Genomic DNA, 18475 nt, shown 5'->3' with positions numbered 1-18475 from the left:
TCTGTTATAGAATTAGGTTTTACTTTTTCTTTTTTTTCCTACGGGCTTTCAAGCTTTACGACCAGTGGAAATCATCGCCATGCGTGCAACCTCGCGCATGCGCAGAAGGCCAACACAACAGAAACAAAAAGAGGAGGCAGCTCTGGGATCAGCTCAACGTTTTTTTTTCCCAAAATGTTACGTGACAATATTACCTACTCGGGCGTCTTATTGGCTTCCTCACTTGGATACTTGATTGAATTTGTTACATTAAAAAAATTGAAGTCAATACCGAGGTGGATTTATCAAAGTAGATTACTCATCCGTAGAGGAATTTATCTTTCGTTATTAACATTTAAGTTGGCTAACTTTGGCCACACCTCGAGCCTGCCCTATTTCCTCCAAAAAGCTGATTTTTAAGGGGGGGTGTATTGCGTTCTCTCTCTCTCTCTGTCTCTCTCTCTCTCTCTCTCTCTCTCTCTCTCTCTCTCTCTCTCTCTCTCTCTCTCTCTCTCTCTCTGGTTCAGTGGTGGTGCGTTTGTTTGTGTGACGGCGAGTCCCGGTGGTGTAACCGGAGAGGGGCCTCGCAGAGGGAATGCAGGACTGCAATGGAGCACAATGCAATACAGGTAAAAAAATATATATATTTATATTTATATTTTTTCTATGAAATGCCCCGATATGTACTAGTCGGTTTTCTCGCTGCCTACCACCTTGACGAAATTAATCGTCGACAAATATGGCCTCGGATTTAGAGTTTTATTTCATTTAGTTTGTCCATATCGCATTGATTGCCCCCCTCCCCCCTTCGCCCCCACAGACACATAGAGTTGCTGTGACTCACAATTCCAACTTTTATTCCAACTTTCCCCCGCTTCAAACGTGGCATATGTATGAATAATATTCTAATATTTGGATAATTTTCCACCCTCGCTCTGAAACGTTCGACCGTGACACACAACGAGTTAGAGCCTGACTGTCCCCACCAACGGCAGCACGTTCAAAATCCGCGTGTAATAATTTCTTGATATTTCCCGTTGTGTTTAATGATTAATTTCTTTGTGTGGTCGTGTCGACATGAGTCTCCCCGGTTTCGCGACTATGCTAACCGACCTCCCTCCACCCACCCGTGCGAAGCACATATTATCGAAATAAAATAACATTTATCGCCTAAAATAGACCAAAAAAAACAGGAAACTTTTAAAGCTAACACCGCTCCTCCTCTTTTTTTAAACCCAGCCAGCTAGCTAGCTTAGCCTAGCCACCAGCTAGCGATCGTTATAATTGAAAATAAAGTAGGTATTATTTTTTTATTTAAAAATGTTGGATTAGCTCGACCGGGGAGAGGTTTAACTGTTTCGTTGGCGTTAAACAGGGGGCGTAATAATATTATCAAGCCCCGACATTTTGTCTCGGCCGTAATTACCACAGTTTAAGGAGGAATGCTAATATTGAGGCAGATATGTGATTTTTATTTTATTTTTTTAGTTAAGATTTAAACCCCACAAAGAGGGAGCACAGAGCTCATAAAATCTATATATTTTAACATAAACCTCCCACGATTACATTTAATACTGTTATCTAATATTCATAATTTAAAATAGCAAAGTCTCACTGCTGTTTTTTCCCTGTTGCGTTGAATAATAGGATATAGTCAAGGTCAATACTCTTAGCTTGTTGTTGTTTTAAAAAAAGAAAAGATTTATGTATATGATAGGACATTCTGTTTCTAATATTTAATGGGAGTTTTCTTAGAACTCACAAAAATGTCTGCATTTTATTTCCCAGAAAATATCACGAGCACTGACGCAAACAGATTAAGGGTTTCCATTTGAAACTGTGTGTGTGTGCGTGTGAGTGTGTTTGTTAGTGTTCACATTTTGAGACTGGCCTCTCAGATTATATTATGTGGTTTTTATTTTCCTGCCTCATTTCCACCGCTAGGCTGAGCCGAGCACTGTTCTCTTCCTTAGCCACCTCCCCTCGGGCTCTGGAGGAGGGAGGGGGTAAAAAAAAAAAGTCCAGAAAGATTTGAGACTGCTGCATGAAATCCTTCTAATGGATAATAGTATGTTTATCATATGCTCATGTTGCTATTCATCACATGGCTTCACTGTAATTAAATGAAATATATGGAGAATGTGCATCCTGGTGCCCCCAGCGGATGCAAAAATGGAGGGAGTTTTGTTCTTGGTTGTTTTCGTGCTCTTTTGGATTGATAAATAGTTGTAAAGAGCCGTAGATTAATCTTGTCGACGTTAAAAATGATTAAGATATCGTGGGCTGCTAAAATAGGGTATATTTGTAGCACAGCCTGAGTTGTATTCGCTGAGCCTCTTTCAACAACAACTACGGCTGGTAAACAGTTTTTCAGGACAACAAAATGGTGGATTGATTTGTGTACTGCAGTGGTTCCTCAACTGCTTACAAGTAGCCCCTCCAAAAATTCAGTTTTGTGTCACGCCCTCAGTAAGTAATGTTCATCAAAAACGAGACAAGTCTCAGTCCTAAAATGTGTCTTTAATATTAAGCCACTGCAACATGATGGCCAGTTTGAACATGAACATTGCGCTTTAATGTCGAAGAAAAAAACATGTAGTTCAGTAATGATTTAATTAAATTGTACGAAACAAAAAGGGACTTGCCTCAGCAAACTTTTGAATGATTCAGTGCAAATGTATTGCGCTTAAAAGTCAAATACAAGGAGATGTACTAAACACGCCAAACTAACTTTCAGCCTTTGTAACATTCTGTGTAATTTGAACATTTAATTCAGTGATATATTTTTGTCAGTACGTATCGGTCAAACTAAACTGGATTTTCTGGGTGTGTGTTGTTTTCAAGTTACAAATATTTTTTAGCTTCAGAATCTTATTTAGTTCTTTTTTTTGTATATTACTACCTGAGATGATCTCGTGTGCATCCTGCTTGCTTTGTATTTATTTTTTGCCTTGTAGGGCATCCATCTTGTCAAGGAAATATGTTTAGGAAAATGTCTGCCGTTGTGCTTTTAATGTTAAGATATTCCATTTCGAGTTGCTTTTCAAGTCTATTTATATCACATATTTCACCCTTTTGTTCTTGAGGCGCCCGTTTGCTGTTGTTTTGAAATATTGGCAACATATGCCTTTTTTGATGCAGTGTATTGTCGCAGCAGGCAGTGGTATTTATTCGTATTGTTGCTACCCCACCTTAATTGTCATTTCTATTTTAAAACATGCATTTCTATTTTCCTGGGTATTTATTAGTACCGTGTATTTTTTTTTAATTATTATTTTTATTGTAGGCCCACTTTCTCAGTGTGTCATTATAATATCACTGCAGTCTTCCCTCACTTATTTTTATTCTTTGCTTCTGTAATTTCAGCTGCATGTGTATGTTTGCTCTCCACTGTTGGCCTCGCCCTTTTTTTTCTTTTTTTTTTTTAAACGTCAGGGAAGATTAATAAATGTTGCGTTAAGACTGAAAAGGAGACTTTGCTGTGTTTGTTTTTTTGATGTTGTTGGGGTTTTTTTGGGGGGGGGGGTTGTGTATGTGTCGTTTTCCCTCTGGGTGTTGGTCATGTGTGGCTTCCTTTTTCTCCGATGCTAATTGAGGCACTGTGACTTCACCACGTCACCACTCTGTATGTCTTCTTTTTTTTTTTTTTCTTTCCAAATTTTTATTTGCTGCTCGGGCTTTTATTTATTTTTTTATTATTCATTTATAAATTGATCCTGTGCCTGCTGCAGCTTGTCTGCAGAACTGTGGCGCGTGGGGGTTAGGGAGGAAGAAGGGTGGGTATGCGGTGGGGGAGGGGTTGCACGGCATGGTGGGGCTTTTTTTCTTCTTTTAAAGAGGGGGGGGGCTGATTATAGTTGATCCACACAAGAGTGCAAATTTGAGAATATTCTGCATTTCGGCAAGCAGGGAAGTAGGAAGGCAGGCATAACAATGACGAGCCAAACAGGAACAACTGGTTGTTGTGCTGTAATGTGCAAGCGTACAAGTTGGGCTATACAGGAAATGCAGAATAAGCACTTTTATTTGGGTGAATCTTCATGTCCGACCTTTTCAGTAGGAGTAAATGAGGAGCAGCTGCTCTTGCGACCCCACCCATACACACAGACACACACCACATGGATTAATTCATCTCAAAAAGACACTCGCCTGGAATACGAAAATCCCATATTTTTAATGTAGGAATGGATAAATTACCCTTATTACCATTTTTAAAAATTCTCCATAAACTATTTATTAGAGCACTGTTGAATAATGACAATATTTTCTAGCCAACAATGTTTAATTTTTACATTATGGTTACCAAGCTTATTGATTTTAATTTTGTCAAATAGTGTGTTGATTTTTTTTTGATGATAGAATTTTTACAGATAAACTTAGCAACAAGTAGCAACATGATTAGAAACAAAGGGGGAAAATCTTTTTTTTCTGGCAAATGCATCAAAATTAAATGCAATGTGTGGCTCCACCTGTAGAGGTGCTGTTGGGTCAAACACTGAGATTGTTGTCAAAACAACATGAGATGTTTTTGCCCTATTTCTTACATAGTTTTGTCTGTTTCGTTGTTAAAACGACCGTTGAGTAATATTATTGTGTAAATAAATATAATCAAAAACTAAAAACGTTTTTCTGCCATCTAAAATTAACCATAGTGCACCTAATTCAAAAAGCAGCTCACTCAGTGCCTAATGCATCATTCAGCCATTAAAATATTATATGCGGACAATATTTCTCTGTGCAAACGAGTCACGTTGAGAGGTGAGCACCTTTTTGAGCTAGACTATTTGTCACCCAGAAAGATCGTCTGAGAAATATTTGGGGTTGTTTGCTGCTGGCAGGCGGCAGCTGGGAGAACGCGTATTGTGTTTCACGTAAAGCTGCTGTAATTCTGCCCTTTTTTTTTTTTTTTAATGCCTTCAGCTCCAAACTGGAATCACAGAGGAGCCTGATGGATTCAATATCGCGAGGGCCGCATTTACCTGGCTGCCATGTTTTTAGAAAAAAAAAAACCTGAGTGAAAGGAGCGTTCATCTTTGCGTCATGAGCAGAAACACTCCTTAAATCTCCTACGGTCTTTCGAAATGGTCAACCTGGTCCCCACCATGCATTTCTGACATAGATCTGTTTCAAAAGCGGGGCCAAATATTGAGTGCTTCTGTTTGATGAATCACTTCTTTACAAACTGCAGAGTGGCTCTGCCACCGCAGAGTGGTCACGATTTTAATTGGGAGAACATTTAAATGTTGTGGATTGTCAGTGTGCTTGAGATCTCAACATGTGCTAAAAAAAAGGACATCTTTCGCCTCAACTTGAACTGTTTAACTCGACTGCATCCCTCCATGTACTTTATTAAAAAGTGTCCAATCCGGATTATGACACTTCCTCCGACCATTCACGTCACAGCATCCTAATGCATCATTTCGTGTCACAGGCTCCGCTGTGAGTCATTTTGAAACAACGTCATGTGCGCACAGCCGAAACGCACACACACACACACACTCACCCCGGCGATATTTACAGTCTGTATCAGGAGCCGCAGATATGCCGCGCTCACGCAGGGCTTAATTTTTAACGTCATTCTTCGCCTTCTTGCCGACGATGGAGACACATAGCACATTGTTAGCCTGATAGCATCATTGCATCATTGCAAAATCAACCCGCATGAGACATCATGCGGGTTGATTTTGTAAAGGTTGAATGAAGGCAGAAAAATTAATTTGTTGGGTTTTTTTCCCCCCTTGTTTTCTGAAAATGTTCAAGAATGTTGCTCTTAGGCAAATGACATAATCAGTCCAATTCATCAGTCTTATCAGTGACAAACATTTTACATGGTAAAAAAAAAAAAAAGGTCATTTGGAAAGAAATGATTCATTAGAGAATTTTTTTGACAAGCTGGTTATCTTACAAGAATAAGATTGTGGCATCAGAGATTTATCAGTAAATATGCACGATTGGCATTTCTTTTTGACAAGCCGGGACAGCTCGTTGTTACAGCGAAATATTTTTTGACGTAAGAAAAAAAAGTGGAATAAAATGACTGGGGTGGAATCGTAACACAAACAAATCTGTTTAAAAAGTACAAAAAATATTTGTTATCATAATATTTGATGTGTTTTGCGTGAGGTGCGGCCGTGGTACCGCTTTGCCATCGTGAAAAGTGTTGGTTGAAAACTGGTTATGTGATTATGTAACCTCATTTTGTATTTTGAAAATGAAAGCGACTAACCCCTCCCATGATTGTGTTTGCCGACAATTTGAATCCCCCGCAACGGAAAGGCCTCGTTATGTGCAATTGCTGAAATGACGCGTCATCATTGCAAATCTGCAGCTGCGCTTTTTGACCATTGTCCTGACCCGCGCTGCTGTCTTCCTCCCCACAGTGGTTGGGTGCTCCCTGCTGCCAGAGAGGCAGTTACGCCTTCTACAAGTCGGTCGGCAGCAAAACCCGAGCCGACGGCCCCGTGCAGGTGTGGCGGCTGGGCGAGTTTTACTTTGTCCGCTGCGGGGCGGAGGATCCCGTGTGCATCGCTGAGGTGAGTCGGCTAGCCCATGCGAAAGCTAAACTTGGCACATGAAGGTGACATGCACATCAAACCCGCCGCCGGGTTTGATATGGACATTTTAGGAGGAGGAGATGTACAAATGTAATTGCGGTGTTTTAAAAAGAAATACAACACTGCTTCAAATACATTGCACTCGGCTGAAAAGTTGCTCCATGTGGCCAGGAGATATATCTCTAGCTCGTAAATTGGTATCGGCTTCATAGTATCGGAGCATTTTGGCCGGCCCCAGTTGCGTGCAAGAGCAATGACATAATTAAACGCGATGCCAAGTCGTTTTCAAAAACTATTTTTCATTTGAGTGATGAGTGAATTGACCACTTCATTAAAAAAAAATGTATTTGGAATCATTCATACTATTCCCTCATCATTTTGCAGCGTGGGGATTTTGACTGGACTTTCTTTGGAAACTATACACGCAAGTTAAAACTTGATTTTGACTTACAAAGTATTAGGGTGTTTTTTTGGATGCCTTGTTAGTCCAATACCATTCAAAACAAGTCGATAATAAAATGGTTGCTGTCTCCTTTGCACGCAGGTGACTTTACTATGGGAAGACCAGACGCAGCGCCACCTCCTGGCCAGCACCAGACTCTACTTCCTGCCAGAAGACACGCCAAAGGGTCGAACCGGGGAGCACGGAGAGGTAGGTGAAAGGTCCCGGGGGAATGGGAGAGAGCCGGTGCGGGGCTCCGCTGGCTCATTCACTGCCAGCTTTGCCTTTATGGGCTTTGTCATTGATTTTATTGTGAAATGTAATATTTATACCTAGATACATTTTTTGGGGGGGTAATGGGGAGCGTAATTACCGACAACAAAAATATCACACGTCGGAATGGGATGCCCATTTGAGATCAGAATACATGTCGCCCGCATGGAAATGTTCTTCCTGTTCGCCAGCGAGTGAGTCCAGCGCCATAATATAATCAGACGAATGCGCCACAAACGTCTAATAATAACCGTGTCACAAGAACGTGGCCTCTAAAGGTGTTGTGGGAGGAATCTCAATAATGTCTCCATCCTTTTATTTTTTTTTTCTTGCTAATTCCCACTTTCATGTTCAAGTTTGCCCGAAGCAACTTTTCTGGCCCAGAGAGACTCCTCAGCCCGATTCCATTTCAGGTGCCGCGAGTTGCTGGCTCACTCGCCGTTGTTTTGAATTAGAAGCAGCGGCTTCCGCCTCACCTCACACGCGGTACAAACGAAAGTCTTGCGCAATGATGCAGTGCGGCGTAGCCTGTGGCGCGGGGACTATAAATCAGCCCCGCTCGGCCAGATAAGCTTTAAAATGAATAAACCTTCTTTCTTTTTTCTTTTTTTTTTCTTCTTTACGGTGAGCCTTCTCCCCTCAGCCCTCAGCCTGCTCTCCTCACGGTGCGTTAATGAGCTCACACCTGGCTCTTGTGTGTGTGGGGGCAGGAATGCGGGAACTCCCACCTGGAAGTGAGCCCAGGAGAGGTGGAGGTGGGATACGGGAGGTGGAGGGGGGCAGGGGGGGGGGGGTTCCCTGCATACAGGCTGCAAACGTACATCCACTGGAAAGCGCCTGGACCGTGACTCCCTCGTAACGTGCTATTTATTCACAGACGACATTTAAGAATCGCCAGCCAGCGTGACGGAATCCCAAAATAAGATGCCGCACCTTGAATGTCACAGAACGGAGTCAGCCGCTGCGAGCACAGCCGGGATTTGATAAATCTATGATGCAGGATTTATTTAAATTTTTTTTTTTATCCCCCCCCCTGTCCCCAATTTACTGAGAAAGAAGTGAAAATCACGGAGCATAAACGTGCCATCATCGTCCAGACAAAAATAAATAAATAAAAATTCATGCGGCGCATCCAAAGTGGAAAGACAATCTGTTGACGTTCAACTTGTTGTGATTTCAAAACCATTTTCCCACGGGAAATGCAGTCAACCTCATCTCAAATCAGTTATCCTCATTGAAACGAAACTGAATTCCAGCGTTGTTTAAAACCGCAGCAAGAGAAGAGAAAGATGAAGCCTTTTCAAAAGAATAACCGATTTAATTGGTTATCATAACATATTTGGTCCCAAGTATCGGCATCGACCTCAAATCTTTCGGGCCCACTAAACTTGAAGTCTCATGAGATTTGCTGAGCTCATGTGGCACCTTTGGAGGCACCTTATGAGCCCAGATCTCAAATTCTACCACATTTGGGAATGCCCGAGTGATGATTTCCCGCGCCTTTCCGTAGGACGAGGTTGTGGCCGTGTCCCGAAAGATGGTAATGCGGGTGGAGGACCTGGTGCGGTGGTCGTGCGCCGAGCCGCCGGCGTGGATAGTCAAGCCGAAGGCAGCGCCGTGCGTCACCCCCAACCGAATCCACAAACCGCCACAGGGGGGCGACGCGGCCGACAGCGCCGGCAACACGACAGACTACAAGCCTCTGAAGGACAAGAGTGAAAGTAAAAAAATCCTTTTTCTGTCGCGCTTTATCTTCTTGGGTGAGCTGTGGCCTATCCCAGCTGAAATGCTGAGAAACGAGGGACGTACCCTCAACGCGTCTTCCGTCATCTCCACGGCACATAAAGACAACTAACCATACGCACGCACGCTGACACTGCAGCTTTTTTTTTTTGTGTCGCAGACGGCGTGGCCGAATCCAAAAGCGTCAAAGTCCTCAGCTACCCACAGTATTGCCGCTACCGCTCGCTGCAGAGGCGCATCCAGGACGGCGCCCGGGGCCCGGCGCTGCAGGACGCCCACCTGTTGGCCCTGGGCGGCGTCAGGGTGACGCCCAGCACTCGCTTGATGTACTGCAGGGACACTTTCAACCACCCCACGCTGGAAAGCAGCGTCAGCTTCTCCTGGCACTTCCGTAAGGACCTCCGCAAAAACAAAACAAAAAACACAAATGACTCCATTTGAGTATTTTTCATCATTTTTGGTTTGCCGCAGGGTGTCCATCTCTTAGCCTCCGAGGACGACCCCGCAAGAGACGAGGCCACGACGGCAGAGACACTCCGACCCCCGGCCAGTCGGAATCCTGGATCGAGAAAATGAAGGTTTGATCAATGATCAAAATGTATCTTGGTGACAGAGACTCTCCACACTTTGCTTATGTTTGGTGAAATATTGAACCCAGTGCGTGGAAACTGGGATTCCAATCATTCATAATTGCTGTTTATAACTTACAACATTTTTTTTTTTTTTTAAGACAGACATCTCTTGAATCCCACCTGGTCAACCTCCTTATGTCGGTTGTGTTTAGGAGAACGTGATGGGCAGCGTCGAGGTGGGCGGCGACAGCGGCTGGCTCCCTCATCCCGAAGAGCAGCTGTTCCTGGACGAGCTCTTCGCCTTCATGGAGCGCCAAGGCTCACCCATCCACAAAGTGCCCAACCTCGGCTTCAAGAAGAGTGAGATTTGCTCGCACGCGGCCTTTGTTTTATTGACCGGAGGACATTTCAAACAAAATGTTGATTTTTCTCTGTCTCTCCCCCGACGCCCTTAGTCGACCTCTTCCTCATGTACTCAGTGGTCAGACGTCTTGGAGGCTATGAAAAGGTAACACGCATTTATTGTCTTCGTGTTCTGTCGCCTCGCGTGGATATTGGAAAGTGGAAAGCTTCTTTTACAAATGAACACTGTGATGGATTCCACGCTCGGCGTCTCAGGTCACGTCGGACCGCATGTGGAAGGTGGTTTACAACGAGTTGGGCGGATGTCCCGGCAGCACGAGCGCCGCAACCTGCACCAGGAGACACTACGAAAGGTTCGCCCATTACGCGCGAGCGTTCCGGCTTTTCGACGGCGCATCTCGAGACTTCTCTTTTTTTTGTCTCAGGCTGATGCTCCCTTACGAAGAGCACCTGATAGCTGGAGGCATGGAACTCCAAATCCCACAATGCCACCTGCCCGTAAAGCCCAGAGGCATCCGAGGGAGGAAGCCGCTCCCACGGAACCGAAAACCTGGACCCAAAGTCAAAGCCAAAATGGCAGCCACCCCACCTACCACTGTAAGAATTAAAAAAAAATGCTACTTACAATGAAACTTAATTTCTTTTTTTGCCCCCCACCATCATATGACCATAACTCAATGGTTGCGTTGATGTTCCCTTGCGCCCAGATCACCACCGCTGACGGCACCGTGGTGGTGGTGAAGCGAGGGCGAGGGCGGCCGCCGGGCAAGCGCAACAAGGCCTCTCTGATCGCCGAAGCCAAACTGCTGGCGCAACAGCAAGCCAAAGTCAAAGCCGAGTCGTCGACGGCTCTCCTGGCGGCCGATGGACCGACGCCAAACGGCGGCGCGCAGCAGGTACGAGCTTGAATGGGCCGCAAGTCCACATCGGGCTTGGTTCTTTCACTTATGCTTTCTAAGATAAGATAAGATAAGATATCCTTTATTCGTCCCACACTGGGGAAATTTACAGCCTCCAGCAGCTGTCAGGGCGGCACTTTTTTGGGGGGTTTCGTGATTAAACCCAGCGAAGGAGGCAAGAAGAAGTATCTTGTGTGTCAAAATAGGTCCAAATTGCGGGGGTGGGGTCGATACTCCAGACCATGAAAAAGTCCATTCTCCCTAAGATGGACCGATCTGCGTTCTCTCATCTCTCCAGGTGCCGCAGCCTCTCGCCTCTACCTCCCTGCAGCCCGCCCAGCCGGCCCCCCTTCCCATCAACATGCCCCTCACTCCCGACCTCTCCCCCATGTCCACCCCCTTCCTCCCCTTTCCGCCCAAGCCAAAGGAGCAGCCCAAGGATCGGGCCGGAGAGTCGGCAGCCGCGGCTCCGGGCGCCCTCCTCTCGGCGCTGCCTCGCCATTTTGTGGGCGGATCCTTGGGCGGGTTTAGCCCCATCAAAGGCCTGTGTCCCCTGGACGTGCTCAGGAACTGCGTGAGCTTCCAGAGGGTCATGGAGGGCCCCGGCCTGACTCCCCAAGAGCCGAGTCAACCGCACGCTGCCGTCTACGCCCTCCAGCCCAAACACGGAAGCCCGGACACGCCTCTTACGAGCGGGGACCAGCTGCCACCGCCGCCGCCGCCGGCCCGCCCTGTTCAGCAGCACCACAACCTGTACTCTGGGTGCAACCTGGACGAGGACACCGAGAGGGGAGGCGCTCGGGACCCACGCTACCGTCAACCTCTGCCCCCACTCCGGGTCCTACCTTTGGACCTGGACTGTAGTGTCCAAGTACGACAGCTGATGAGGACGCGCCTGGGCTCGACTCAGTTTCAAAGCTTCACTCGCAGGCTCTCCGAGGCGCTCTCCCAGGACCTGAGCGTCAAGCCGCCGTGCTCTCCCATCACGCCGCCGCCCGAGCAGGCCCTGCCCCTCAACCTCAGCAAGCGCTTTACCCTCAAGCGACCCGGCGCGGACCCGGCCGAGCCGGGTCAAGCGAGCGCCAACGGCGCGGAGTACGAGCCGTCGCTCAAGAAAGTCAAAGCCAATTGCTCGGAGCGCGCCGCAGACTTTAGCCTGGGCGGCGGCCCCGGGCGCCTCATCTCGGGGGCCATCGGAGGCGGCGGCCAGGAACCGGGAGCAAAAAGCCAGGAGGAACCGGCAGACCTGAGCTCCCCCGGCAGGATCAGGGCCTTCCTGCTGGGCCTGCCGCCTTTCCAGGTGAAACTGGACGAGGATCTGAACGGGATGAAGTTCGGCAAAGTCCTCCCGTCGGGCTCCGGGATGGAAAGCCAGAGGACTGTGACGGCTACGAAAGAAGCCGAAGCGGAGCGAACGGAGACGAGTAACCGCAAGTCGGAATTCACGACCAAACAGGACGGGAACGTCGAGATGCCGAACGAGGACGTCGAGGAGCAAGGCAACACCTCGGCGGACAAAATGGAGGAATTCGGCGATCAGATGGTAGCCAGTGTGGAAAAGTGTGACGTGGAAGTCTCAAAGGGCCACCCCAGCCCCGTTCTGCCCCAGGCCGGTGCTCTGGTCCTGGCTCAGCAGAGCTGAAGAGAGTCCACCCACAAAACTATCATCCACCTTTTATTTTTATTTTTTTGCCAGCCTAGTGGGAGGCCAACATCTGCGCTCGGAATGTTTTGGATCACATTCTTACAGTCGCACAGACAATCGCAAATCATTTCTTTCTTTTCCGGGAAACAAGCAACGGAGACTCTTGAACAAGCGTTGCCACACGATTAGCCCCCACCCTTCCCATCCATTATTCAAAAGAAATATTGAATTAGATCCATCAATAAATTAAAACCTAAGGCTTATTATTACGCATAAGGGGCATGCTATGCATCGAGCCGTCCCAACGAGCATCTGTACTGTAGTTCGGTAGCTTCAAATTTGAATTGTGCTCGACTTCTGTCGAGACGGTTATTTTCGCATAAAAAAAAAATAATGTTCTTGGGAGCACACACACGCACACACATATATATATGCGTGTGGGCCACTCCCAGAAGTCGTGCTCATTCGTTAGTTAGCTTGACGTTATATGAAGTGTTTAACTATTAGCTCGCTTTTCCGACACTAACGTGCCTTATAGGGGCTCGCGGTCATCGCCGGCTTCGCTTCGCTTTTTTAAAGAGATACCTTGACGCCGGGATGGAAATTTTCACGGCGCGCCACCAAACGCAGAAACATTCACGTCAAGTATATCGTGATGAGCGCGTCCGAATTCACTCGTAAATCGTACAACTATGGGACCTGTTCAGTTGAACGCAAGCGATCATTCTCGTGTGTGACTGAGTGCGTGTGTGCACGTGTATCGTTTTAATTGTACCTCCTGCCATTTAGTGAAAAAGAACATTTTCTCTCTGTCATTATCTGTCGCCGGAATAGATGACTGAAAAGCGATACATATGATGGAGAATTATTTTGGACACAGCCAAAGGGGAAACAAAAAAAAGTACAACTTTCCACGTCAAGGTGTCCCTTTAAATCCCTGCCTTCTTCCTTTTGAAATCATCGGTATACTTTATGGTTCAAATTTGCACATGTCCATATTTATACGCCTGTCATCTTTTTTTTTTTTTTCTTTTCTTGAGTAGTGGAAGCAAGATCTACGACTGTCCATCCTTTCATGACTACCTGGTGCTGTTTATTTCTTGTTCTGTAGCGGCTGCCATCTTGTTGCTGCGCCAAAGCCAATCTTGTCCAACACTCAAACCTCTCTCCGCACTCACACTCACACACACACACACACACACACACACTACAAACTCCAATATGGCGAAGTGTTTCACAAGATAGTGGAATACTTCCCATTTGTGTCATAGTGACACTTCTTTTTTTTCTTCTTCTTTTTTTTCCAGTTACCATTTTCATGTATCACACTGTTTGGTCATTTTACGTCCAATCTGAATGATACTTTCCGTTGTTTCACTTTTTATTTATCGAGAGTGAGCGTGAGCGACGGTTGCTGAGCTGAGAATCAATTAAAAAAAAAATAATAATAATGTAATACAATAAATGTGACATGACAACAATAAGGTAATATGATGAGAAAAATATATTTATGAAAATACTTACAGGAATTTTCATAATGAATATTGTGACATTAGTTTAAAAAAAAAACCAAAATAAAGTCATATCGGAGTCTGAATTTTACGAGGAACAAAATAAAAAGTACAGGAAGAAAGTTGTAAATTTATTAGAATAGCCGAAATATTAAGAGAAAAAAAAATTACAATAGCGTCATAACGTTAGTAAGAAAACATACTCCTATGAAAATATAGTTGTGATGTTATGGGATGAATTTAATATTAAAAGGGGCGAAAAAACGTAACGTTACACACACACAAAAAAAGATTGTAAATCACAAAATACAGTCGTGAATTTCCTGCGATATATTTTATATTACAAGAATAAAAATGTACTTTTCCAAACAAAAATGTGTAGATTCCCAAAGAAAATATTACAAGGACAAAGTTAGGTGGAAAAAGTTGTATATTTACTGAAAAAAGAAAATCGGTCAGTTTCTTATATGAAAATAAAAACATTTAGGTGAAAAAAGTTGTCATGTTATGCAAAGTTTTTTTAATAGAATAATGTTGTGATGCAAGAAAAAAAGTAAATCTACTGGAATAAAATAAGGATTTTGTGCCCCCCCCCTCAAAAAAATCACAGATATATGAGTTTAAAAAAAATTGTTACACTACAAGAAAGTCATAATACACTATTGTGAGGGGGGGTTAATAATAATAAGCCATCATTTGTACAAAAACAAACTCTTCCTATGGAAAAAAGTTTTGCCTAAATTTCAAAAGCAACTATTTTTTTCTCATGGCCTTTATGACCGTGTGGGGAAATTTAAAAATTGAAAGTTTTTTTTTCCTTAACACGGCATTTGTTTTCTTAATTATAAAAAAAAAAAACTTTATCCTGTGGCTTTTTTTTCTTGGATTATTACAAATTTATTCCCAGAACATTGAGTGACCCCCACCCCACCACCATGGGGGGTATATATATATATATATATATTCAGATTTTTAAAAATACAGCAGTTGTTTTTTTTCTTAAAAAATCTATTCTGATACTATTGTTTTTTGTTTGTTTGTTTTTTCTTGCCCACTAATCATCCTCTTGAACTTCATCCATACGGGACCTAATTGTCTTAAGTGGCTTTTTTTGGTTGTTTTTGTTTATTTGTGCTTTAAAAACGAAACGTGACAGCCATTTTAAATCGCACGTGCCATTTTCATTTTCTGTCTGCAACAACAAATGTGACGTTGAAGCCATTTGGTCGCATCACGTTCATATTTCAAGCTGGTTTACTTACTTTGCCTCTCGCCAAAGTCCTGTGTGTGTTTTGAGCATCTCGCAGCAGCTCACTGAATGCCAGTTGATTCCTTTTTTTATGTTTTATTTTCCTCTCAAGTTTTATTTTTTAACCTTCTTGCATGTTTTATGTTGGATGATACGCCACTGGGGCCGAACACCTGCTGGGGAGTGGACGCGGGGATCTTGTAGTCTCAAGGGCATGTAAAAAAAAAAAAAGATAGTAACCATTTTGTTTCCTCTTTGATTATTTAAGCTTAGTCTAGGGTCTTTTTTTTTTGTCTTACAGATTTCAATGTTTACATTTTATTTTTGTTGTATGCATGTTCGGAGTTGATGTATAACCCGGTGTTTTTGCACACTACCACAACATTGATGGGCTCTCTCCAACGGCACGCGACTTAAACATTAGAAAGTGCCTGATGACTTTGGAGCCGGCTTGGACGTTTAAAAAAAAAACATTGTGGTGGTTGACTTGAACATAAAGCCGTTTGTACTTTTTTCTTTGGGGGGGGGGGGGATCACAACGGTGAGAAATTCACAGGACAGCACAGCATGAACTGGACCTTCAGTACTTTTCCATCATATGGGAAAGTTGTTTTGGGTTTGATTGACGCAAAAGACATTCATCGGCTTCAAGTGACCAGTTTAAAGGTGTTGTCTCGAGGAAGGGGGAAGAAAAAAACGTTTTGAAGAAAATTGTCCCAAAAAAAAGGGAACGTTTTAACATGGCTTCACATTTGTGTGAAAACTAATAGATAATATATAAATTTTTAATTAAAAAGTGCTAACAGTAGAAACCACCAATTTTCATGAATTTTACATTTTACAACAACAACATTCCTCATTTTTGTGTAATTTGTTTTGATCCGAAAATGTTGCTGGGTTAAATTTGAAAAAAAAAACTTGTTCGGATGAAAGCTTTTGTCTTGGAAAGTGCTAAAATGATAACAGTGGAAAAACGTACTTTTTCATGTGTTTATATTTTTGGACGAAAGTTTATATTTTCTTCCAAATACAGTATACCTTTCCATGTTAAATCCATCCATGATACAAAACGGATGATGCGGCACCTTTAAACTTGTCGCCCCGATGAATGTCTGAGAACACGTCAACATCCTCTGACCTCACTTTTTTTTCTTTTCTTTTTTTTTTGATATCACCTCACCTGACACCAAAATACAGGTCATCTTCAGCATCGTTGTTGCAACTACATCATTTTATTATTTCGTTTTTTTGCTCCCCTTGTGAATTTGTGTCATTTAGACAACTGCAACACAAGCTCAGTTACCTTTTTTTTTTTTTTTTGCCTAATAGCGTTAAAAAAAAGAATGGCAGTGTCAGGTACCATTCCATATTAACACACTGTATATTTATAATAAAAGTATTCTGAAGAGAAATATGGGCTTTTAAATCATTTTTATTGTTTTGTCAGCTGTGTTGATGTGACGAGACTGACCTCCCGGCACACCCAGTAAGTAATTTCCTGCAGGTTTCTCACACATAAGAGTGGTACACTTTTTTGTTGTCATTGATGAGTGGCGGCCATTTTCAGCACATCTTTCCAGGCTTTTCAATATATTCCACCCCCGGCCCCCCTCCCACCTCCTCCGCCCGACAAAGCTTGATTAAATCTAGCAATACCCCAAAACTCCACTAGGCGACAGTCTAACTGGTAACTTTCCTGTTCGGATATGTTTTCAGTCTTTTTTTTTAATGACCGTTTAAATGTTTCTTTTTCAGGTCAAATTGTGCTTTTTAGGGCTACTTGAGACTTCCACACAATCCTTTGAACGGGTGAGTTGTTTCGCTTTATTTCACTTTCGTTATACCGTAGGTTGAAACAGACGAATTTACTTGAATGAAAAGGTGAGTCGATTTCCCTTTCAATATACTGTACTGGTTACATTCTCATTACTAACTTCGAACCAATAAAGATCGTAAATTAAGGCGCCACTGTACATCGTAAAAACTGAAGTATCACAACTGGAGTTTTGTTGAATAAATATAACATGAAAAGGAAAATGGCTGTTACGAATTCACTTGGGCTCCCATGAACCCTTCTTTCGCATTCATACACAAGATGGCGACATTTGTCTTGTTCACTCCAAATAAAATTCACAAGTTGCAGTCGTCTTTTTTCCCCCAACTGAGTTGTCTCGGGCGCTGTCAGTCACAATGGTGTAAAAAGTTAGGAAATTATTCATCTTGGCCTCATGCGTATTTTTATGTCACCCAAACTTGGTATTTGAACAGGGGTGTGTAGACTTTTAAGATAGGTAGATGGCTGTATAGATGTGAACATAGACAGGGAGACAAAGGAAGAAAGTCATTTTCTGGTCTCTTGTTCAGCTCCAATGTGCCCTTCTGTCTCCTCCTTCACAGCTGTGTCACAGATCAATACCTTTGTCAATCTCCCCGACTAGTCCAAACCGGTATTCATTAAAACAATTGCCGGTAATTTAGCAAATGTCTTAGTATTCGCAGAAATGTTTATCAGGATAAAGTCGTATTTTAAGATTAGTGTCTTTTATGAAAAACTTGTATCAATCAATTCTCAGTGGAAAAAAAAGTCTGTTTGGAAAAATGGAATATTGCTTGGATAAAGGTGCTTTATTCTGACAATAATGTCATATATATTTTGAAAAGAATAAATATCACAGTCCAAAATATAAGAACATTCATGCAGAACACAAACATTCACATTAGTAAGAATCACATCATGCTCTTCTCGAGAAATAGTCATATTAATCACTTTTTTTTTGTATAATCCCGCAAGCCTACATCCAAACATGTCTAAAATCCTTGCTATGGAAAAAAAAATCCCAAGTTTTGGAAAATCCAAATATGTAACTAAGCCCCCCCCCCACCACATCTTTAGCCGAAGCTCTGACCTCAATCTGAGGATTTACAAGCGCTCTTCGTAGCCATTTGCCGGATTAAACTCGCCCATATTTATAAGTGTTATTTATTTCTTCGTCAATCACAGTGTGTGTTAATCTGGATCGTTTGCTAATTTGTTCTGTCGCGCTCGGGGACAGAAAGGTCGCAGTTGAGCCTTCGCTGACTCGGCAGAGCACGGGAGCGGAATAGGGGCGATTCTCCTCCCCAAGAAGGACAGGATGTTTTTGTATGATTTTTATCCAGCTGGCTGTGACACACCCTCACTTACACTGGCTATCCAAACAGAGCGTGATGAAGACACGAGACCTCCAAAAGAACTGACCCTTACC

The 18475-nt window shown here is 43.4% G+C and overlaps 1 protein-coding gene across 1 annotated transcript; it reads left to right on the top strand.

Annotated features, from left to right (window-relative positions):
- Positions 1–440: 440 nt before the first annotated feature.
- Positions 441–16642, top strand: zgc:77151 (uncharacterized protein LOC337153 homolog). Its single transcript, XM_052047178.1, has 12 exons — positions 441–608; positions 6360–6512; positions 7078–7185; positions 8759–8969; positions 9152–9382; positions 9463–9569; positions 9776–9923; positions 10019–10071; positions 10182–10279; positions 10352–10523; positions 10634–10822; positions 11124–16642. The coding sequence occupies exons 1-12, from the start codon at positions 588–590 to the stop codon at positions 12465–12467; spliced, it is 2835 nt and encodes a 944-aa protein (XP_051903138.1). The 5' UTR covers positions 441–587; the 3' UTR covers positions 12468–16642.
- Positions 16643–18475: the final 1833 nt, after the last annotated feature.

The sequence above is a fragment of the Hippocampus zosterae genome, chromosome 16 (assembly GCF_025434085.1).
Source record: "Hippocampus zosterae strain Florida chromosome 16, ASM2543408v3, whole genome shotgun sequence".
Classification (NCBI taxonomy): domain Eukaryota; kingdom Metazoa; phylum Chordata; class Actinopteri; order Syngnathiformes; family Syngnathidae; genus Hippocampus; species Hippocampus zosterae.
Note: the sequence above shows the minus strand (reverse complement) of the source record. Positions and strands in the feature narration are given on the sequence as shown.